The 24643-nt window shown below is 37.1% G+C and overlaps 1 protein-coding gene across 11 annotated transcripts in view; it reads left to right on the top strand.

The window, feature by feature from the left end:
- Window positions 1-24643, top strand: part of MAPK9 (mitogen-activated protein kinase 9) — a 31320-nt gene that overhangs the window by 2331 nt on the left and 4346 nt on the right. For 2 of the 11 annotated variants that reach the window (XM_015641923.1, XM_015641924.3), the window contains 12 exons: window positions 1-108; window positions 1544-1718; window positions 5570-5699; window positions 6859-6917; window positions 7835-7973; window positions 8189-8354; window positions 9607-9678; window positions 13497-13679; window positions 14189-14313; window positions 14837-14900; window positions 16398-16469; window positions 17190-24084. In XM_015641923.1, coding sequence (XP_015497409.1) covers window positions 1597-1718; window positions 5570-5699; window positions 6859-6917; window positions 7835-7973; window positions 8189-8354; window positions 9607-9678; window positions 13497-13679; window positions 14189-14313; window positions 14837-14900; window positions 16398-16469; window positions 17190-17332 — 1275 coding nt within the window. In that variant the 5' untranslated portion in view covers window positions 1-108; window positions 1544-1596 and the 3' untranslated portion in view covers window positions 17333-24084. Of the gene's footprint in view, window positions 109-1543; window positions 1719-5569; window positions 5700-6858; window positions 6918-7834; window positions 7974-8188; window positions 8355-9312; window positions 9385-9606; window positions 9679-13496; window positions 13680-14188; window positions 14314-14836; window positions 14901-16397; window positions 16545-17184; window positions 24085-24643 lie in introns of those variants that run through there. The other 9 variants (XR_004499308.1, XR_004499309.1, XM_015641925.1 and 6 more) reach the window with 7 other exon arrangements.

Genomic DNA, 24643 nt, shown 5'->3' on the forward strand with positions numbered 1-24643 from the left:
CTTCTAAGAGGAAATGTCAAGTAAACTGACTGTCTAAATTGCTGCCAGAGATGACCCAGTTGAATGTCTGCCTCTTAAAATGCTGCATAGATTTTGAGAAACTAGAAGGTAAAAGGGACTCTAAACATTTATTGAGAATCTCTTAAGACTATTACAGTTTGGCTTAAACTGAATCTTTACTAGGGCTTGGAGGTCTTCCACCTATTTTACTGCAGATTCCTTGAGTTTGTCTGCTGACTTAAAAACATGGAAAAGATGCTGCTCCCTCCTACATGTGCTGAGGAAGAGAGGAATCCAAATTCTAATTCTTGAAGCAACCAAAAGTTATTTGTGTGGCTTTGTGCCCCTCCTGGGTGGGTGTCTGGATTGCTCTTGAGGCCTATCTGTTTTGCATTGGCTCACAGATATTCAGTGGGGCCAGTGAAGAGAGAGATGAGCGCCTTCTGTAACCAAAGCAGACAGCACAGAGCGCAGCTGCTCCGGGGGAAGGGGCCGCTTGCATTTCCTGTTCCAAGGAACAAGTTTCAAGTGATTTGCCTGTGCAAATCACTCTGGACTCTAATGGCACTATCTGTCATAGTGAATGTGAAATTATAAAGCAGAGAATTTGTTAGAGAGCTCTTCTGTAATTAGTGAGGTAATTTTCTTGTAAGGTTGGGAAGAGGGATGGACACCCAGGAAAACTGTTGGTCTGTGCTGTTGTTACTGTAGCACTTCAGAGCTCAAGAGGCTGAGTCCATTACTGTGCTCTCTAATGTAATTACCTCTAATTCATTCTTGACAGATGAATTTAACTTTCTGTTGTGGCAGGAAAGTGTCTTCTAAACTGCGCCACAAAAGTCTTATTCTTTAGTTCTACAAGGACATTGACTGATAGTGTAGGGTGTTGTGGTGTGTGTAAAATGGGAAGGAGAATGTGCTGCCATAGGTCTGGATCAGGGAAGGGTTGCCTGGCAGAGGTGAGAAGCCAGAGCCCTCCTTGAAATTTCCTACTGAATAAGGCTGAAGGGGATGTTGGAGAAATTGCAGCAGCCATTTTTGGGCAGTTTTGTTTTAAACTTGTTTTGCTGTTTTAATCAAGTCTTTCATTAAAACCCTGTTTTGTGCTGTCCATGGACTCCATGGATGTCTGTTGTCATTTTTATCTGTGTTCTCAGTGTTCAAATAACATATTTATTTTTTTCAATGTAATACAGAAATTAGTACAGTCCTAGCACATAGCAGTAGTTCAAAGTTATGCAGTAACCTTCAAGGAGTAGAGAATTGTATTTAGGTGGTTTCATTTTTAGAGTTGTTTACTTAGATGCTTTTTGTTTGAGGGATTAGAGTAGGAACATGTATTCCTTTAAAGCTGTGAAAACTGTAATTGCTGTCTGTCTGTAAGTATTTTTCATTAGCAGTGGTAATGCACAAAACTGAAAGAATGTTTGTTTTATGGTGTGCTGTTGAAAAATTCATATGTATTAAAACATGTATATTTCCCATCTTGTCTGCCTGAAATTAGTGAGATATTGAACAATTGTTTTCTTTCTTTTTCTTTAAGATCTTGAAAACTTTGCCAGGTCCCTGAGAGAGAAAACTACATGACACTACACCATGACTGACAGTAAATGTGATAGTCAATTTTACAGTGTTCAAGTTGCAGATTCAACATTCACTGTGCTAAAACGTTACCAGCAATTGAAGCCCATAGGATCAGGGGCACAGGGCATTGTTTGGTGAGTAATAAATACTTTATTTAAATATGAAAAGCTATAAATAGAAAACAGAGTTTGCATTTATTTCTGATAGTGGTACCAGAACATAAAACATTGATAGCAAATTCTCTTTTTACAGGGTTACGGACTAAATAAGTTCTAAACCAATTGCTTGCTATAGTTCTTGTGCAAATCTATTTGTTTTGTTCCATTTTTAGGGAAATTTAATATTTGAATAATTGCATAAATTAGAATGGTCAACAAATTTCTTCCTTTCTCATTAACCACTTTATTTCTGTTTCTAGTTCTCCCATTCCCCTTGTAGTTGTGATATTGCAGTGTAAGGTATGACAATGGTGAGAGATTCTGGGTTTTACTCGTTTCTTCATCATGGCCCCCTTTCTTCCCCCTCTTTTATTCCCAATCACTCCTGTCCATTTCTAGGAGCCATCAATGCAGTGCCTTGCCATTAACTGGCAGGATGAGGCAAATCAGTGTCATTGTCACTCCATGGATTAACCAGAAAGGGATGCTGTGTGAGGGGCTGGGCTGGCCAGCTCTCCCTTGGTGTGTCACCCCAGCTTTGTGTCCAGCCTCCACTGGCCCAGGACGTGGGAGTCCTTAGGCTGATCCTGAACCTTAGTCTCTTGTATGGCACCACACCTCTGGGCCAGCTAAAGGTAAACACTTTCAAATGTTTTTTAGACTGCAGCAATCCATTCTGCACACTTAGTGCCAGCCCATATTTTGTTGGGTAAAACTTACTTGGTAACAGCAGAATTGTTTATTGATGGGGGTTTTCATTCTATAAACAGGGGAGCAAACAGATGTACTCAGGAACTCTGTGATATTAACTTAATCACAACACATGGTGGGCTGTTCGTGCTCTGAATCCAGCCTGCAGTTTGTCTTCATCTATTAAATCTGCAGAATAAGTGTGATGACTGATGTACTGTGAACAACTCCTTAGCAGCACCTGCCCTTGTCTTCTTGGCCTTTTCATAACCACAATGAGTTCTATAAGTAGGGAAAGAGTGCATTTCTGTGAGAGCATGCCTTTATTTTAAAATTTTTTAGCTGCCCCTCTTGCCCTGTTATAGGTGACAAACAATCAAAATGGGAACACCGTATTTCATTCTTCTTCAGTGTGTTGAGTGATGAGGAGGTCCTAGATCTTGGTCATTAGGATTTGGGAATGATTTAGTGTAGTACTGACATTTTCCAGGTGTTGGTGTTCTCAGAGTTATGCTTGGTTTAAATGGCATGCAGAATTCAGGGTGCTTGAAAATGTTTCTCCTTTCATTAGAAGCAGAGCATTTTTAAGCTAAATTACTTTGGCTGGGTCTCTGTTGCAGAATGAAATGCAGAAAGTGTTAAGGTCAACATGTTGAGAGAAAGAAGAAATTATTTGATTTGACTTGGTTTGAAACTACTTGATTTTTGGAACAACAGTGAAACAGTGCATAAATTTTCATCTTCCTGTGATATAGCGCAAGTTGGACAAGGTGCAACATCTTCATTTCTCCTAAAATCTTTACACAAGGGAAAGATACAAAAAAGGAAGTAAAATGTAGAAAACTCAGTGTAACATGAGTGGCATCTCACTATGTTTGGCTGAGAGAATTGTCAGGTCATTAGGGTCACATGCAGATGTGATGGGTTTTTTATCATCCTGTATTTAATATAAAAAATAGGAAAAGTTTTTCTAGAGTTTTCTGTCTGGATTTCATTTCTTCTATGAGAAATTTTTAATATCACCTGTGTCACATTAGCTAGGAGAGGCCTAAATTTGTACTTTTTTTCTCATGATGTTAATGAGAAACTCCACTGGTATTGCTCCATGTAGTTTTATCTTTGATATTAAAATGTAGGAAAATAAGTAGTTTTAAAAATATATTCTTAGGAAAAATGGTAAATGAGAGCTCGAGGAAGATGAAAAAGTAACTCAGTTTTTATGTAGAGGATATTTCTAGCTCACACCGAACACAGGCTGGGAGAGAAAGTGGATGTACCTTTTGTATTTCATGTAGAAAGCACGCATATTTAACTTACTGCACTTCTTTGTTCCTAAGTATTAACACATCAGAAGTCTGGTAATCTGTTTTGGACTGAATCAAAGTAACATGTCTTCAACTTCCTGACATCTTTTTTTTTTTTTCCTTTCTTGTCCTTGATTTCTGAAATTTTCTAGTCAATCTCCAAAATGAGAGGTTCAGGTGGAGTTCTTCATATGTGCTTAGACTGAGGCTTGTCACACATCGGATTTGTCAGGTCACAGAGAGACACTTCCTCTAAAATTATTCCTCTATCTGCTGCTGCCCTGTGATTTACAGCTAATTCATGCAAATCCTATTGGTTACTGATTTGATACTAATTCACAGGTATTATTATTAACATAAGGAAGTCATTAAACATTAAAGGCATTAACATATAAAACTTATTTTACATGTAACATGTTTTGGGTGAATATTGAAATACCAGTGCCCTTATGTTTGGGAGGAAAATAATTTCCCCAACTATCTGGCCAGTTGCTTTCCTCCCATTCTGTGTTTCCTTTTGCACAGGCATAAAGGCTTTAAATCACAGACTGATGATAACATTGAGTAATGACTTGTGCATTTCACAGAACTAAGCTGAAATAAATGCTAGCAAGTCTTTAGGGTAAGTGGCATGTTGGTTCAAATTGGGAGGCATGTCCCAAAAAAACACATCTCCTGCTTTGTGGTGGATTTGCTTTTTTCCAGGAGGGAAAACACTGACTTTATGCTGGGGATACTTGGTATAATTTGAGTATTATTGTTCTCACAGGGAAGCTGTACTTTCTGTTAGTAGTGTGATGGCCCTTTTAAGTTTGCTGTCGCATATAACTTTATGAGAGAGGAAAGGAGCTCACAAAGAGCTTAAATGTGCTTGGAAAAAATGTGAATGAGGATTCTTTCCTACCCTATGAAAGTAACATTAAATGGAAATGGAGTAATGTGGGAATCTTTATTTAAAACTGAAACTGTTTTAAGACTGGAATTCCTGAGTAGCATGTGCTAGGAATTCACATATATTTTGCCAAATAATCTGTGTTACTAATGAAGACTATTCCCACTTCAGTCTTGTTTTGTTTATACAGATACTTTAGCTTTAGATTCTTACAGCATTTAAGCATTACAGCAAGTCTAAACTTTGACCTCAAACTGCAGAGAGAAGGAACAAACACAAGTGAAAAACAGGGTAAATATAATGGCCATGGTCACTTTTAAACTCTTATATTCTTCCCTTCAGTCTGAGTTCTCCTTATTTCTCAATTCAGTGCATTTTTTTCCACCCAGAAGCAGATGATGAGTGTTATTTTCTTCTAGGCACTACATATTTTTATCATTGCAAACTATCCATGTACAGGAGAATATTGATCCCTGCAGACAGGATCATGGTGACATCTTTGTGACTCTCCTCTAGCAAAGAGAAATTTCTGCTGCGAATACTAAATGATTGTCAGTCAGCAAAAGTGTTGAGAAATATTCCAAATATACAGATTAGGCAGCTGCAATGCTTCTTGATTTTAAACAAGACTAAAATATTTTTAGATCTTGCAGTTTTGGGTGTGAGTCTTGAGTCAGCAGTTTCAGTCTAAAGACAAAAAGGAGAGCAGTAAGACCTCTGATGAATGTCAGTGCTTCTGTTTGAGTTACTTGTATATATTAAAAATTGTGTAGTTTTTAAAGGATGATTCTTTTCTGAATTAAAATTGGTGTAGTACCAACAGGTTAGTGGATATATGTTGTCCTAAACCTTGATTTCTTTCCTTCCTCACTTCTGCCTCCCTTTTGCACCCTCCCCTCCCTCAAACAGCCTTCAACTTGTTTGTCTTTGAACACTTCTAGTGCTGCATTTGATACAGTGCTTGGAATCAATGTTGCTGTGAAGAAGCTGAGTCGTCCTTTTCAGAACCAAACCCACGCCAAAAGGGCCTACAGAGAGCTCGTTCTTTTAAAGTGCGTCAATCACAAAAATGTGAGTTGCCTTTGTGTTTCTCTCATTACTCTGAGTTATCAGAAATGCTTAGGATTTGCTCTCTCACTTGCTGTTAGTAACCATAGGAATGGAAATAGTGAGGGGCTGGAAGGATTTGCTGTGGGCAGTGCAGTTCTTCATAATGTATGGCTCAGTTTTTGGGTGAGCTGCTTGGGGTCTGAAGTACCAAGGGGAGGAGGTTTTTGCTGTGTTGTTGGTACAGGGCTGCCATCAGTGTCAGCATTAGAGACCAGGCCTTGCTCTGTTGCATTTGCCCTTTTTAAGCCATGTGCAGCAAAGCCTGTTTGGCATTGAGGTGGTTTGTGGGTTTGACCAGTGTAACTTCACTGTATTTAAATCTTCTGAGCTTAGGCAAGGTTTTTACTTAGTACAGTGTTTAACTGGTAGGGTTTTCAGGGATGCAGCAGTGTCTACAAAAGTGAAATGCTATGGGCAATTCTGGTGAATTTTGAATCTTTAAACTCTGTAAAGTGAACTTTGATGTCAATACTTCATTGTTCAAATACAAGAGTATCAGTTTTGTGTGACTGCTGTGTGCTGGTACTAACATGAACTAGAAACATTGCTGGTCATTGAAGTTGTGCAAACTTCCTGCAGTCAATTAGCTTTTCAGGGTTGCTTTTTAAGTAAGCTTTTGGTGAGGCCCAGATGTAGCAGAATAAAAGCAAGGTGGCTATTAAAGATGGCAGTACAGCAATTTTAGCAGTTCTGGAAATAGTACATCATAATCTAAGTTTAATGCGATGGTGTGGGGCACCTCTGTGCATGTGGTGTTGGACAGCCTTGGCTAAAATTCCTTGCACAGCATGTGATTTAAAATAAGAGATGATTATTATTTATGGGGGAAAAGGATATATTTCAGACACTGGGGAGGGAGCTAGAAGGTGTCATATAACTTTAAAAAAAAAAAAAAAGTGATTTTGTCCTGCCTTGGTTCCCTTGGCACACATGCTGCAGTTTGGAACTATTTCTGAATTGGCAGTTTTTCAGCATTTGTGAATTAAGTGCAGCCAAGTAACATTCAAATTGTGAATATAGTAACAGTGTGCACTTTATTTTGCATAGTAACTTCTGCAGTAGTGGGGTTTTATGTGAATTAATGCAGAAGTTTCTTTTAATGTTTGTTTTTATTTTATAGATTATTAGTTTATTAAATGTATTTACACCACAGAAGTCACTAGAAGAATTTCAGGATGTGTAAGTACTAGATTTATTTTTTTTTTCATTTTCTCTGACAAATACTAGCCTAAGCCCTAGACATGGATTTCCAGTATCCTACAGACTTCAGCTTTGAAAGTCAAGAGTAGCTAAAAGCTGAAGTGGGCAGTGAAAATGAGATATTTACCTTTTATTCTTCACTCTGCCATACTTTGCTTGCACATCTGGTTTGTGTGCATGGTCCTTCAGCTCCATGCATCACCTCAGGATAATAACTTGGTCTGGATAACGTGAGAGCAATTTTTTACTTTACCAGTCACATCAGCACAACAGTATTTTGGCCTCAAATCAGAACTGAATATATTTCTTTTTTATTCAAGCAATATCAGTTGGTCTAGAAGGGATTCATGGCCATTTGATTGGTGGGATGTCCCTAGGTTCCAGTGACTGTGCTGTTGTGGTTTATGAATAGGCTACTTGGGTAAATGAGGGAGTATTTGTGCCTGAAGAGGGTAAGTAGATGACACCTAAAAATTATTTTGATTCTTAGTTTTCACTGTGATTATCCTAATTTTCTTATTTTTTATTCTTATTTTTTAAGAGTAAAATACAGTGAAAGAGCATTTCTGTTGCAATATCTGCAATTTCTACATCAACTTCACTCAGTTTTTCATGATGCATGAAGACAGAATTATTCTCTGTATTACTGTTTATAAAACTAGTGGAATTTTAATATTTTGTGATGGAATATTAAACGATTTTGAATAGTAGGTCTTTTTGAGTAGGCAGTTTTACTTTGTAACTGGGATTGTGTTGGGTTTTTTTTTATCCTTGGCTTTTTTACACTTAGGTTAGCAACGGAGGTGATTTTTCTTAAATACCTCTTACGCTAAGCTTAAACTTCACATGAAAAGTAGGACTTGAGTTTTCTTAATTCTTTCTTTTTTGTGCTTTAGATATTTGGTTATGGAGCTGATGGATGCAAATTTGTGCCAGGTTATTCATATGGAATTGGATCACGAAAGAATGTCTTATCTTCTCTACCAAATGCTATGTGGGATCAAGCATCTCCACTCAGCTGGTATCATCCACAGAGTAGGTAGTAGTAGATCATTAACAATATTCTTTGTGAACACAATTTTTATGAAACAGGGAAGAAGGGAGGGGATTGTATAAATAAGCACATACACCAGGGCAGGAAAATGCAGTTGTTAGTAAAGTGAATTTTTGGTTTATCCTGATTGTGGAGGGGATGTGTGGGTTTTATTCTGTATGTTAATCCTCTCTTAACTGATGTAATTTCTTGTTAGGATTTGAAACCCAGCAACATAGTAGTAAAATCAGATTGTACGCTAAAAATCCTTGATTTTGGACTGGCAAGAACAGCATGTACTAACTTCATGATGACTCCATATGTAGTAACACGGTATTACAGAGCACCAGAGGTTATCCTGGGAATGGGATATAAAGAGAATGGTAAGTTGCTGGAGTAATGCTTTAAATCTTCTGTCTAAAGGATCTCTCTCTTGGGACATAACTACTTCAAAAAGAGGAGGGAGAGCTGTTTTCCCCCTGTCAAGTTTGTTAAAGTATTCTAATTACAGTATTGGAAATTAAAATTATTAGAGTGTAATTTTTTTTTTTTTTTGAGAGTATAATAATCTTCTGTGTGCTTTTCTCCATTTAACATTAACTGCTCCCTCTCTCCTGGTATAGTTATATCTTGTCATATATTCATCTATTATCTTTTTGGCCATGTTTTTAGCCTCAAAAAAACTGTTGAGACACTGACACTGGCATTAAAAGAAAACAAACCAAAAGATCAATATATAAATAATAAACCTTTTAATCAATGTAATTTTATTCTGAACTGAAACATCTTCTTTCAACAGTGTGCCCCCTTTTGCCTCTCTGATTATTAAAATGTGTTGGAGATCCCTACCAGAAATCATGTCTTATATTCTCTTAAGTCTGCATAGTGCTCAAAGAGGCTGGGTATTACTAAAACCAACACAGCTGTAATATATGGAACATTCAGCCAACAAAATTGCTGCCAAGGAACTTGTCCTTGCATTACTGAGGGGTTTACCTGCTGATTTTTACTAGCACTGGACTTGTATGCTCTTTGCTTTATCTCAAGGGCTTTGGGATGCCTTGGTTTTGTGTGTCTGTAATTCTGGCTGTGTAAAATAAGGGACTTGTGGGACCTTGCTGGGCTCTTGATAATGATAAAAACACATTATTAATACAGAAGGCAGCTTGTTGTACAGGAAGTGCTGATGTGCATCACAACTTCAGCAGAGATTGTTCTGGTTGGGAAAATAATTATCTGCAGGACTGTGGGAATACAGTGTGAGCTTTCAAATAAATAATTGTGGTATTAAAAAAAACATCTCTTTAATCTTTTGTCCTTGTTGCACCCAACATATGATAGTGGATATCTGGTCTGTTGGGTGCATTATGGCAGAAATGGTCCTCCATAAAGTCCTGTTCCCAGGAAGAGATTGTATCCTTCTTCACGGTCACTTCACAAGTGTAAACACTGACTTTGTTTTACGAAATACAAAATTCCTGAGCAATCAGTTGGTGTTGATATGATTGAAAATTCATGTGAGCAGTTTGGTTTTCCACATTGTTGTGTTTTACTGTAGATGCAGATGGTTTTGTTTGTTTTCCTCACGTTTGTTCATGATACTTCATAATTTGATCATTTCACTTTTATTTTCAGTTGATATCTGGTCAGTTGGGTGCATCATGGGAGAATTGGTGAAAGGTTGTGTGATATTCCAAGGCACTGATCGTATCCTTCCCTAGTCATCCTTGATCCCATTCCACTTCCAATAGAAACACAATTATTTAGAGCTGTATAAAAGCATAAAGAATATTTTCAATAATATGTTTTACTAGATCCACTGTGCTCTTTGAAATTAGTGTCATTAACCAAATTGTTGAGCTTTCCATTTTATTTTCTTAGTAGACTACATTTCATGTAATTTATAGTGGTTGAACCAATGTGTTACGAGCTTTAGCTTTCATAGTTTAAAACACAGGTACTGCTAGGTTTGAAAATAGAAAATAAATGCTTTTTTACTCTTGTTCTTTGTAGATAAGTGTTTTAAGCAAAAGCCTCCAAAGTTAGTTCTTAACTATGCATGGATTTTGCTTATTATTTGTTTGAACAGTAGACTAATTTTTTTTTTTTCCACAATTTTTTGAGTTTTATTCAGATTTTTTTCTTGTTTATTAGTGCTTGCTGGGCTAAGGTGACCTAATGGCAAGCACACTGCATGAGATCTTTTTTTAATTATTATCATTATTTAACATAAAAAGAAAAACTTCCTGGAGATTTTTTTTTTCCCATTTTATGAAAATTTGATTTTGGACTTACTTTTTCTATAAGATTGTTATTCTTCCATTTCTCCCTCCAATATTTTTGACCTCCAAGATTTCATAGAACCATAATCTCAGAACAGTTTGGGTTGGAAGGGGCCTTAAAAACCATCTCGTTCCAGCCCCCCTGCCAAGGGCAGGGACACCTTCTACGAGACCAGGTTGCTTCAAACTCCATCCAACCTGGCCTTGAACCCTTCCAGGGATGGGGCAGCTTCTCAGGGCAATCTGTCTGGAATTCTGCTCCAACTTTTTGAAGCCAATATAATATTTTTGCTTATCAGCAAGGAGCAACCATCACTAAAACATCAGGTGCCTGTTCACAGATACCTGTGTATCTTATAGAGGAGGATTTCCAATTTTAATGCTAAATGTCATGACACTAATCTTCAACAGTTGATCATATCTTATTTAGTAGTAAAATGATAAAACATTAAATAAGTCTTCTTTTTTTCTACCTTTCTTCCTTTCTATATTTATTATTTTACCTTTTGAAGCCTTCAGACCAACCTAACACAATTCTTCATGGATGTTATGTGTCTTTCACCTGCATGTTGTTAGCATGGGCTATTTTGATTTATTCATGAATAAATGAAGGAAATTTTGTTCATACTTTTTGAATAAACAAGTTATTATTTGTGATTCTCTCAGGGCCACTGAAGCTCTACCAGTCTATGTTTCAAGGAGTCTCCTCCCCTGATAGGGAAGCACGTAGCTGTGCTTACAGGGACTTTTGCTTCTTGTAAGAGTTTCAGTTCTCTTTAATGTGAGATACTGACAACTGTTTGTGTTATTGAGGCTTTTCCTGCGTGATCACTGTCTAGGTAGGGTTGTCACCTTCAGCTGCAGGATTGTCTTGGCAGCTGAAGGTGGTTTATGGGCAGTGCTGCTGTGCATGACCACGAAGCTTTCCTTTTGCTGATTGTGCTTGGGGTTTCTTTTGTTTGGCTGCTTTTTTTTTTATGTTAAATTTTAGAACATCTTAGTATTTGGGCATTTATAAGAGGGAGCCATGTTCAGCATGCTTGCCCTTGACTATCTTCAGGAAAACCTGCTCTTAGGTTCAGTAATTTGTGTTTTCCCAGATGGTGGATGGGAATTTCTGGGATACTTGCAGCAGTGCTCTGGGTGGAATGAGATGCTCTGCGTTGCCAGGGTGATGGATGCACAGAACCTGCTCCTGACTGTGCTGGGGAGGCCTGAGTTACTGCCTGTTGCTGTTGGAAATGAGAAATGTTAAAAATGTAGACACCAAAGGTGAAATAGCGGAAAAGCCTGGCAGCAGCCACGTTTTTGACGTTCTTCCTGCCCATATGGAGAAGGAAACTGATTGCCTGACCAATGGAAAAAGCACAAGGGGTATTTGTGCTTTCTTGGGAAGTCATGTTTTGTTGTGATTGTAATAAGGACTCTGTTTTCAGCTTCTCTTCTTGCAGAGTCCCAAAAGGCAAATAGACTTGGCATGGATTAAATGCCTGGTTCCTTCTGCCCCTGAGGTCTCTAGAATGGGGAGAGTGGCTTTGTGTGGAGGCTGCCAGGTCAGTCACAGAGCTTACTCTGCCTGCTCTGTACTGAAATCCCAATTGGGTTTCTCATAAGAGGCATATTTTAAGTTCATCCTATATTGAGAAAATTTTTTTCAACTTTCACCATCTGTAAAGCACTTTGAAACTGAGATACTGTTTTTTGCCTGTTTTTCCCTCTAAAATGGGATGGGTCATTAAGTTTTCTGCCCTTCCCTGCAGTCTTCTGAGGCCTCAACAGACTGGGCTCTGATTTGATTATCTGACTAACCAGGCTGCTGTTACTCAAAAGAAAAGCATCTTCTTGAATCTAGATTGGTGGAGATCTCAGACAAATCAGTTTCTCATCTGGGAACAAAATTTCCTAATGTATGTTAATTTTCTCTTTGTCTGTTCTTTGTTTTAGCATGACAGTTAACAATATTCAGTTCTTAAGTTTGATTTTAATATAGCTTCTCCATTGGAATGCATTTAATAAGCAAATAAAATTTTCAATCTTTGTATCAAAAGTCTAAAGTCTTAGCATGGAGCAATGACTATACATATATTCATAATGGTGTTCTTGAAACAGTAACTGGAATAGAAGCACCTCCATGTTTTTTAAATGCATCTTAATTCAAAGTACAGCATATTTGTTGTTTAGTTGAATAGTCTGTCTACGAGAGTGGATAGGCTGAAGTGCTAGATGGTGAATTTAGCTACTAATGTTTTCAAGGTCAGTGCATAGACTCTGCTGGAATTACACATTCTTTTATCAAGAAAAGCTGGAAAGTGTAGATCTAAGTTGACGTAAATAGCAGGAATATTAATGCAGTGTCTCCTGAGTGTGATAAATGAGCTTGGTTTCCCCAGCTGGGCTGGTTCTGATATCTCTGTACTGTCACTGTGGCTGGGGGAAATGCCTTCCCTTGAGAGGGAAGAGGGACAATCCTGAAGAAACATGAGGCCCAGTTTCAATTTATGTCTTGTAAATACTGTTCTTATAAAATATTTAAAACTTGAATTATAAGAACAGAGTTGTCTATGAGTATTACCATGGTTGATACATTTAAACAAAAGAATCTGCTATAGAACCTTCTGGAATATGGATTTCCTGTTCAGAACTCATCTGGACCTTTTCTGAAGTTGAAAAAGGAAAAGAAACCAACCCCACCCAAACACCAACCAAAAAAAGCCCCTGACCATCCAACAACACCCTTGCAAAATGCTCCAACTCAAAGTTTGATTTCCTTAGGAGACAGATACACAGTTCCTTACTTTGGGTGGAATGCATTTGTGCTTTAGGGTTTTTTATGTATTTTTCTCTACCTTCAAGTATCTTCAGTTTTCATGATGTTACACTGCACTTCAGAAGATTCCACAGCAGCCTTACTTGTCTGACCTTAGAGTTGTTTTGCTATGGATACAACTGCCAAATAAAGCTTCTTCTGGATTCTAGAAAAGTGTTATAATTAGAAAAAGATACTTAAGCATAATGCATTGTGCAGCATTTCTAGTCTGTCCTTCAGAATACAAAATCTGAGTCTTATTTTTGTGTCAGTGTCGCTTTTTGCATGGCAGCTCAGAATACTGCTGATGCTACAGTGCAGTTCATCTTTGTGTCCTCTGTTCAAGTTTCTGTTAACTTCTCAGATTTTTTAAGTGGTGTTTTTGTAGAGTGCAGACTTCAAATTCTTCAGCTGATTTTCCTAAAGATATGGTGCAGATATTGATCAATGGAATAAAGTTATTGAACAATTAGGAACACCATCAGCAGACTTCATGAAGAAACTGCAGCCTACCGTGAGGAATTATGTAGAAAACAGGCCAAAATATCCTGGTATTAAGTTTGAAGAGCTCTTCCCAGACTGGATATTTCCATCAGAATCTGACCGTGACAAGTTAAAAAGTAAGACGAGTTTTTTCTCTTTTTTTCCTATGATATTAATTTTAAATGTCTGCAGCATACTTTATTTAAAGCCTAATAAAAATATTTATTGCAGTAGGTGTCAACATTAAAAGCTGCATACCTTCTGTTTCTTTAATTTCTGATAAATTCTCAGATCTTAGTAGTAGTTACTAAACACATCCTCTTTTCCCTGTCCCAGAATTGTTTAATTCTCATAATTTTAATCCATTGAATAATGTTTGTCATTTATGTTCTCCAAAAGTAATATTTTTTATTGAGATTATTGCTGATCATCTTTTTCTATGTGCATACAGCTCGTATGGGTTATATTTTAGATAATTACTGAGAAAATAAACCCAACAAAACCAACAATCCACCTTATTGTATTCTGTAGAACAGAAGTAAAATTTTGCAGTGCATGTCCTGTTTTCCCAGTGTTTATTTCCTGAGTCAGACATTAAACTCTACAGCTCTTTTACATGTGTGTTCTTTTCACCTTTACTTTCTAGCCAGCCAAGCTAGAGATTTATTGTCAAAAATGCTTGTAGTAGATCCAGACAAGAGAATTTCTGTAGATGAAGCCTTACGTCATCCTTATATTACTGTCTGGTATGATCCAGCTGAAGCAGAAGCTGTAAGTTTGCAATTAAAATAAATTTTTAAGATTTCAATTTAATAACTTGAAAAATACTTTCAGTTTTAGTCAAGAGCATGCTTTGAACTCATTGGTAGCAGGAGTCACACAGGAAGCCTTCAGATGAGCATTAGGGGCAGGATCAGCTGAAGGACAGCTGATGATGGGGAGTTGATGTAATTTTGAAAGTGGTTGTTAGTATTTCATTTTACTTATAGGTAGAGGTGTCTGTTTAGTGGCAGTCCTGGGCTTTTTGAAACAGGGACTTGCTCTAAGGCCCTGTAAAGCCTTACAATGAATTTAATTTTGGTTGATGCTCTTAAAAAGCCTTTCAGTGTGAGGCAGGTCTTAAAAGCAGATTCTGGAGTTGTAAAATGAATGTGTCTTTGAGGTATTGGCAATAAACTGCCAACAATGAAGGTAAAAAATGATAAAAAGGTTGTAATTTTTAGATTTTTTTTAGTTAAGATTGGGTGTATTAATCAGATGGAGTAGGCACTATAGACTTTTCTTTTCTTTGTAGCCTCCACCTCAAATCTATGATGCACAATTGGAAGAAAGAGAACATGCAATTGAAGAATGGAAAGGTAAGGAGTGAGCATGACAAATTACACTGATTGTAGTATCTTGTGTTACTAATGAGTGGCTGCAGCATGTGCTGGATTGTGTAACAGACTGGAACCCACTGTTCCAAAGAAGCAGTACTGCCTGTGGCAACAGGAAAAGAAATCAGTGATGGAAACGTGTGTGGAATGAATACATACCTTGGTGTGTGAATGCTCATATATACGTAGAACATTCTGAAGTCTGTTCAACAAAATGCTGCAGTTTTTTTTCCCTTCCCTTTTTGTTCTTAAGTGCTTGTAATCTGTATAGTTTTATCCTTGATAGAGAGTTATCTGAAAAAGAAAGATGCCTCTCTCAGTGTGCATTATTTAAGCCATATCTCTTGACAATATTTACTAGTTCATTTGTTCTAGAAGTCTTCAATAGCAGGAGAGTCCTTTGGTGTAGTTTATTTTCTCTAATCTCATTGCTTATTTATTGGCCAAATAGATTAAACTGTTGACTTAAACAAAAGAATAAACAGCACTGTGGCATTAAAATCAATTCCACCTTACAGTTATAGTCAAAACCATTAAATGGTGAGGCAGTTAAAATTTTAACATCTGCCATCACAAGGCCAGGGGTAATAGACATCTTTTCTTTTATGACTACTTTGAAAGCTGCTTGCTTTTGTAAAACAGCTTTATAAATTTCAGATATTGATTCTGGCTGATCTGTACCTATATTATCCTTAGGGCATGCCTGCACAAGTAGGTAGGCTTCGAGTCATCTTTGATTACTGCAAGGTGGAAAAGTAAAATGGATCCTGTGAATGTAATTGAATGCATTTGTAAACATTGTTACTCAGAATTGGAGAGTTCTTAATCTATATAGATACTGTTATCTAAGATACATTAAGACTATGGGTACATACAGGAGCTTCTGTGATTTAAGTTACAGCTCTGGGTTTTTCTGGGTATTGATCAGATAACTGTATCCTAAGTTGTTCTTGATTAATAAATGAGGGGTTTCATACAATATTTTAACTATTTATCCTTCAAAATACTCAGACTTTCCTCAATACACCCATGGAAATGGTTCTTCAAGAATAAGTATTTTTGTATAATTTTGTTATCAAAGTCAAATTTCCAAGAAGGTTTACATAAATTCAGACTTTGAATCCCAATCTGATTTTTAATTATTTTTTTAAGTTAATATTAGTTCATTGTAGCTGTGCATAAAATTTTGGGGTGGGATATTTGTTATTTTTAAGCAGACAGCTATGCTATTTATATGATGTGTTTATTTTGTTACAGTCCTAATGTCTGTCTTTGATGCTTGAGAAAATCTGTATAGTTATCTTATCATTGCTGTAGGGCTGGAAAGAGGGTAAATAAATACCTCTACAGTTCTACTTCCAGACTGACCCTTAGCCATTTCCTTGTACCTTGATAAAAATGTGAATTGTGTACAAATCCTCTGTGATCTTACAGTGCTTTTTCTGTCTGTTTTCTTTTGTCTCACTGTTCTCTCATAAGAATTAATATACAAAGAAGTAATGGATTGGGAAGAAAGGAGCAAGAATGGTGTGGTAAAAGATCAGCCCTCAGGTTAGTCATTGTTTCAGTAGTTCTGTAACTGTCACACGTAGTGCCGTGAATGAAGAAATCTGCTCAATAATCCAGGTAGGCAAAGCTTTTGTTGTTTGGGACTCTTGAGACTGATCTGCCTTTGGAGATCCATAGCTCTGCTTTTTAATTGTTCTGAACTTGTAGAAAAACTTTACTGGTCTTGTGTGTTCCACACCCTGACCTGCCTTGTCCCTAAAGGGCTCTGTAATGAAATTAAATTCTCAGCACCAGTTCCCTCACCTGGTGCTCAGGTAACTGTGCTGAGGTTCAGCAAGAGCCTCAGGGTTCAGCAGTGCTAGGGCTCCCTCAGGGTACTTAACACTGCTAAGTATTTGTGCCCATGATTGAATCCTTGTGCTTGCTGCTGTTCTCACAGCTCAGTAATCAGAATATTGTACTGCCTTTTATTAACTATATCTGTTAGATTTCTTAACATTCGAGTCACTATTCACACTATGCATTGTTAAATTTTTCTTCCTTTCCTCCACAGAGAGGGAGAAAAATAAAAATCTCTTAAAAGGTCACCTTGGCTTTTGAGTGCTAGGGCCCTTAGTGCTTACTCTTCTCCTTTTTTATTAATTCTTTATTTTCTAAGGATTTCTGTGGGGAATGTGCTGCTCACAGCCCAGAAGCATGGTTATTTGTGATTGTAATATTGTCTTGCCTCAGATTTTATTATGTTTGGTTTTCTTAGCACAGATGCAGCAGTGAATAGCAACACCAGTCCTTCCCAGTCATCATCTATCAATGACATTTCATCCATGTCAACAGAGCAAACATTGGCCTCAGACACAGACAGCAGCCTGGATGCCTTGACAGGACCCCTGGAAGGATGTCGATGATCAGCCATGATTGCAGACTTGACTTTGGAAAAGAACTTTTGTTTCCATTGGGCCTGAATTGCTTGTAAGTTAATGGAACAAAGTAGAAAAACTCCATGTTCTGCATGCTCTGCTAAAGTAATGCCTGTTGTTTTTTTTACTCAGTTGTTATGAAATTGCCTGCTTAATGTTGTAGAATGGAAGCAAATCAATGTCTAAAGAACAAAAAATAATTAAATTTAGACATATAATTAAATAGGTTATTCTTTGTTTCAGCCTATTTCAGGTGAGCAGTTATAATAGACTTTTAGCCAATAACTCCTCTTAAGTGGGTTCATCAATCTCCAGTCCCAGCTGGCAGGCTTATGTGACACAGTGGTTGTTTACATTTTAGTACAGTATTGCTCATTAGTAGGTTTTTTGAATGTACAGTCCCTGTGAAGTTTGTGTAACTGTGTGACTGTGGCAGTTTGCTTTATTTAAGGACCGGAGTGTTGTGTGTAAGTGTGAGCTCACGTGTGGAATGCTCTCTGTGCTGTGTTTAAAGGGTAGTTTTTCTTCCACATAGCACTTTTTTTTTTTTTTTTTAATCAAACCCTTTCTATCTTCATTTTTCAGCAATTCTCTCTTCTTGTAGAAGAGATAAACGTGAGGTTTAAAGCATAAAGCCATTACTTTGTATTTCACCTGAGTGTCTCTAACGTTTTCAGTCTTTTAAATGTGAATGGAAGATACAGTGGCTTAAATAAATCTTGAGGAGGGATGAGTGACTTTCTGTGAAGCAGTGCCTGTTTAGAAGAGGAGAGTGTGCTAAAATGTTCTGCATTTTCTAGCTTGTGATACTCATCCTTTAACAAATAGAAAAAGAAGTTTTATCTGTGATGCTCTTCATTCACTGCAGACTCTGATAAAAGGAGAGGTGACTTGCAGATACTTGCAGCCTTAAAAGGCTGCATAAATATTTTCCATTTTTTTTAATGGGTCCGTTCTATCTAGTGAGTGATCTTTAAAGATAGAGAAAAGAAATAAGAACTAAAAATACAGTAGTTCTGAATCACTTGTAAATTAAGCATTTAGTTAACAGAGCTTAGCTTTATTCTCGCCTTAGAAAAGTCTCTGTTTGTAGTGAGAAGAAAAACAGGTTTAATACAAATTTTCTAAATGCAGTGTCAGACAAGAGGAGGAGGTTATTTGCTGTTTCCATACAGATTTATCAATACAGTTTTCAGAATCAGATAATACAGAATTGCCTGTTGCATTGCACAGTCTGTTGAATTAGAAAATGCATTTGCAGTAGAGTAGGGCTTAGATTGCTTTATAACCCACACTTGTGACTTTGTGCACGTTCACTTTGGAGTGCACAGGTGTGAAATTTTGCTAAAGGATTTCCTGTGTGCATGTGTGTGACTGAACTATAGACATGTACAAAATGAGGTAAAACACCACTTTCTTAAAGGCACTATATTTAGTTGTTGATCAAATACTCTTGTCTTGAATATATAAATAGAACCTGTAAAATACACTGGCCCAGACAGCCACTGCATTACTGACATACTTCTCTTGTAAAACACAATTGTCCATTGTTCCAGACCTTATGACTCCAAAAGCACTTTCTCCTTATGCAAACATTGCTTTTATATTAAAATTTTGCCCCTTGTTAATAGCTTAATTTACTGTTGTAAGAATACCAAGATTTTATTGTGCCAGTATGTTAAGTGTTAATGTTAACTTCAGAATTGTATTCTGGCATCTCTGGTTTTTAAAAATCTGTTCTATTGAATTGCAAGATATTTGGGGCTTGTGTTTTTTCTTATAGTTTGGTTTTCAACCTATGGAGAACTTACTTTTATCTTTGGATACAGACAGTATATGTGAAATATTTTTAGTGCGTTCTTGTCACTGGAAAAACATTTAAAAATACCTATTTACCACATAGCAGAACACTACACTTTGCTGTTCTGCTTTTTTTAGTCCTTGTTATTTGTGTAAGTTAAAATAGCTTAAAGCACCTATTCACAGTGAGCAATTAGTGATTCATTATGGAAGTCATCTGCTGAATTTAATTTTTCAAGACTTTTAAATTTTTCAGCTGAAGTTGCGCTGTGCTGTGTTCATTTTAACAGTTTCTGCTTTAGAAGACTTAAAGATTTATTTCTTTTTTCCCATGTGATTTGAATACTTGCAGAGTTGAGTTTCTCCTGTTGGACTTGCGCCACTCAGCACAACGGAGGGTTGGACCAGATGACCTCCAGGTCTATTCCAACCTAAATTATTTTGTGATTCAAATTGTCTTTTAATGTTTTTAACACTATTGTCCTGTCTTCATGACTTGAACTGGTATCTGACCTTCTCCTAGTACATACTGTTAGCTTGAACATATATTCTTGGAACAAGAAAAGAAACCCCAACCTTCAGATTAAATTTGTTTATTTGTGAATCTTGTAGGAAAAGTTGTCTCATACCTATTTTTTTTAAGTCTTCTTGCTATGGCATACAGTTGAACTTAATTACAGAATGCCTTCAGAGCATGCATGAAATGTCTGTGAATATTATGGATTTTGACTCCAGTTTAATTCAAAACCATAGTGCAAATGCATACGAATCTCCAGAGCACACATGCAGCTGATACCCCCAAACCCAGCCAGGTGCATGCTGCAGTTCCCAGGCTATCCCAGTGTGCTCATGTAGGCCCTCAGTGCACTGCATGCAGCCTCTCCCCACATCACTGCTCCTGCCTGCAGGGGAAATCCAGCTTTGTGACATGGTTGTCAATGCCACGAGAACCTCCTCACTGATGGAAAACAAGATCCAATGGAACTTGGCAGGGCTTTAAAAATTAAGAGAGTTTGGTGTGCAATATAATCACTTATGTTCCTAATACTAAAATTATGTATGTAAAGTGATGCAATTGACCATTTTTTTGCACTTTGGCATTTATAAATATTTATATGTATTTAAAGATTATGTGTTTGTGAACATATATATTAAGAAAACAGCTCAGTTTTGTGAACATGAATGTTACTTTCCTTTGAGAGATTTTGTATAGTGTTAACACTACTGCAGCATAAATAGACAATTTATGAACTATGACTAAAATAAATGGTGGTCAACATAGATACAACCTGTAATCTTAACTGCTCACCTGAAAAAGTAGGGGATCTTTGGCTGTCAATAGATACCTTTCCAGAAACTTGTTAAACATCTGAACACTGAGTAGCTGAATGGCATTGCAGAAATGGAGTATGTTTTAAATAGTTCATTTCATCTGTGCTCATATCATTTTTCCTCAAAAAAAGCCTTAGAAAGAGGAGCTTGGCATTTTGCAATCTGGTTAAGCCTGTAAGTGTACTTTGAGGAAATACTGTGATATGACAAGTCTAGGTCTTCATGGAAAAAGATGAGAAATGAATGTCTAAATTAAGGCTTTGTCTGCATGGATCATACAAACTAAACTAGTCTTAGGACTGGAAACTACAGCTTGCAAACAGCCTTTGAAGTTTCCAGCAAGGGCTTGCATTTTCTTGTCAAAACAATGAAAAACTCAACCTTGACTAGAAATTAACTAGTTGGTTGGAGAGTTTCAAAAGCTGTTAGGAACCAGAGGGCTCTTGAGGTTTTGTCTTTTTTTACATCCTAACAGAGCATATGTGTTTATTCCAAATTATTCAAAAGAAAAAAAAAGCGATTCCATATGTTTAATTTTTCTTTCTTAAAGGAAGGACCTTAAATGATAAATCGCTTTCCTTAAAATTATAACTTTGTGAATGAAGTAGGATTTAGCTACTCCAAACCCAGCTGATGTATGGAATCTCCAAGGATGGGGTGGGTGAGCCTTGTGCTGTCACAGGGGCCACCCTGCAGCTGGGGGTGAGCTGGGAGGTCACAGCTCCAGGTGCAGACAAACCTGGTGGTCACTGGGGAGCGTGGGTTCAGCCTTGCAGCAGCACAGAATGTTTGGGAGGAGTGCTGAGCTGCATTTGTCTGCATGTCCTACATGTGTTGTATGGATTCCAGCAGGGCTTGATGCTAAATGTAATGAGACCAGATACTGGCAACCAGATTCTTTCCTGGGATGTGTGTTGTGTCATTCCTGCTCAAAACTGCTTTTGATCCAGGGACACCTGCATCCGGATGCAGAATTTGGACTTGAGTTCTATAATGAATCTAATGATTTCTTTGCTTTTCCAGAGTGTCTTGAATATTTTTTTTAATGTGTTAAAATATGATACAAAAGGTGTATTATGGCTCCTTATTTTATATATTTTAGATTGTCTTTTACAGAATTGATGTTCTAAAAGCTTCTTACATAAGTTGTCAAATCAGTTTTGGTTTTTGCCTGCTCTGCATACTAAAATAATGTCTGGAGCTAAAATAATGTTTGAAGTAAACCATCTTTTCTCATATTAGCTTTCGAGGAAAATGGAGAGAGAACCATTTTTTCTGTTTGTGTTTTATAAAATGATTATTTTTGCAGATAAAATTTCAGTTGCTGGATTTCAATCCCACAGTGTTGCTTTGTGGATATAAATTTCCTGGGTCCGCTATTTCAGACGTGTATAACAAGTCCAGTATAAATTTAAACTAATAAAATGCACTCTTCTGCAATTTGTTGTTGAAAACATGGCAAATCATTTTGGTCCACGAATTCAAAACAAACTAGAGAAAATACATGTAACTATTTAAGTTTATTCCTTGATGCTGCTGCTTATTTTTTTTAAAGGTGCTTGCAGTTTTGCACAAAAGAATCAACTTTATTAATTGCTGGGTTTGAAGCACTTTAGGATTCTTCTAAATACAATCATAAATGGTGTGAAAAGGAATGACATAACATGCTTAATGTGTTTAAATTTTGGTTGTAGCCTTTGCTATTCTGATAGATTTGATCAGCATGTTTCTTTAAACCTGTTTTCAGAGATTAGAAATCAGAAACCTTTTGGGGGCTGAAATTTAACACGTGGTAAGAGATCATTTGAGAAATACCTTCTGAGTGGGTGACTTGATTGGCAGTGTGACTCCCTGGCCATCTATTAGATAAAGACACAGCAATGTCTATTCCTGTAGCAAGGGCCAGCTCGCTGTGAGTGCTGGGATCCTTTTTTTAAACAATGAAACTTTTCTGAACTCCTGGCTATGCATGATGAGGTCGTGTGTGCTGTGCTAAGGCCAGGACAGCTGCTTGGTGGGACTCCCCTGTCCCTGGGGCTACCACAGGGAGACACTGGCCCTGCTCTGCAATGTTCCAAATACCAAACCCCTCGTATTTGTTGGACGTCCTTGAGCAAGTCCCTGTGTTTCTTTCCCCAGCTGGGCAGTAGCTCAGCACTCCACAGGCTCCTTGGGATAACAAAAGCAGAAGAGAAAGGAGTCAGGTACAAAGAGTGTTTGGTGCTGGCTGCCTGAAGCAGAGATCTCATTTGTTGCTGATCACAGAGCTCCTTATACCCCTGAGCATGTGCTGTTGTCTAGTCTTCTAACGGGGAAAACCTTTTTTTTTTAAAACCCAAATGTGTCACAAGCTTTTCTATGAATTCAGATGCTTAAATTGGTGCTAATTTTTTAAAAGAAAATGTAACAGATGGTTAGCACTGTATTTGTCTGTTTTTGATACCTATATTTTCTTAACTGGTAGCAAGCCAAACTTTATAAAATGACTAATGTGCATTTTCAGCTTCATCAGATTCCCAGATTTTCCTAAAGTAAAATGTTTAAACTTCCATGGTAGCTACTGCTTCTTTGGAGCTATTGCTTTCAGGTGTTTTATACACTAATCAAATGAACACAATTAGAACAGACACCAATACCTAACTATCCCTTTCTTTAAATCACATTATGGTTCCCCAGGTGATTTTAGCAGTTTAGTGTGATCAAGATGCCTAGTTAAGAGCAGACTAGAGATACCTGTGTGCAGTTAACTCAGTACATTGAAGCCTTACCTGGTTGTTAATATAAAGATTATACAAATCTTCATCTATTTTAAAGAGGGAATAACAAACAGAAATAATTAACTGTTTTTGTACAGAGTAAATGTAAATTCCATAAAATATATTATTTAATGTATTACAGAACACGGACTATTAAAGAGTGTAGTAGGCTCATTGAGTGATTAGTTATGAAATCCAGTTTTATCCAATGACCCAAAATAAACCCCCTCCAAAATGTAGTTATTTGAGGATTTCTTTTGAATGCCTTCAAGTTTAACTCCCCTCAGAATCTTTTGTTGGTTTGGTCCTCTTTCCCACCTTTTGTTTACCAAACGTCACCAAAAGTAGCATCAAGCCCTATCACTTGTTAGTGTTCTGGTTTTATGGCCTTAACATAAGTTATAGTCTGGTATATAATTTCAGAAGAAAGATGTGCTTTGAAGTCTAACTATAGATACATGTGGCCTCTTCTGCCTATGGAATTAGGCTTTGATTGTCATATCTCATTCTCAATGCTTGTGCAATAGGTACATATTCCTCTCAATGCAGTGGCTGTTTTGTCTGATGCTGGACTTTGGTTTTCAGGATGACTAGAAAGTTTTTTTTGTTTGTTTGTTTTAGGGTTTTTTTATGGACAGCAGTCATGCTTCATTGGTGTTTTGGACTGATACTCTTTAGGAAACTAGAATTTCATAAGGAAAACTGTCAATAACGAGTTCTGTAGTTCTAATTAAAGCTTTGTTCTGAAGCTTTTTGGTTGCTTGTTTGTTTTTTTTTTCTTTCCAAAAACGTTATCGTTAAACAGTACTAAAGCCACTGTAAAACTACAAATAAATATGTATACATAAAAGATTTGAGCAGTCTGTCTTATTTACTATATTTTTTCTTCCTTGGTTCTTCCTATGTTGAAGTAGAATGTTTTATGTAACCAATGATGTATGTTTGATGTACAGATTACTTTTTTCAAAACATGAAGTTTCAGTTACCATTTTGGCTTCCAGTTAACCAAAATGTAGGTGTTGGCATGAAAAAAGCCTTAAGAAATTGGAGCAGTTCTTCTTCCTGAACAACTGGAACGTTTGGACACATTAACAGCACTTGTTTTTACTATCAAGTGTGTTTTGAATCTTATTTAGGGGGGTTTTGTTGTTGTTTAAATGGCAGAAGCTTGAAAAAAATAGTTCCACTGTGCTTCTTTTGAGGATGATGTGAGTATTTTTGCAGACAGTGATGAGGTTTCCAGGCACCTTGCAGAGCTGTCTGCTCTGACTCCAGGGAATGGGAAGCAAAACTAAACTGCTGCTTTGATCTACTGGATTTAATGAAGGGTTTCTGATATTAAAGGGAGGATTAACAGCTGCCTTCCCAAATCCAGGGCAAGGGCTCTCAGCCAGCTTTTGGTGTTGTGAAA

This window comes from Parus major, chromosome 13, assembly GCF_001522545.3.
Source record: "Parus major isolate Abel chromosome 13, Parus_major1.1, whole genome shotgun sequence".
Taxonomy (NCBI): Eukaryota; Metazoa; Chordata; class Aves; order Passeriformes; family Paridae; genus Parus; species Parus major.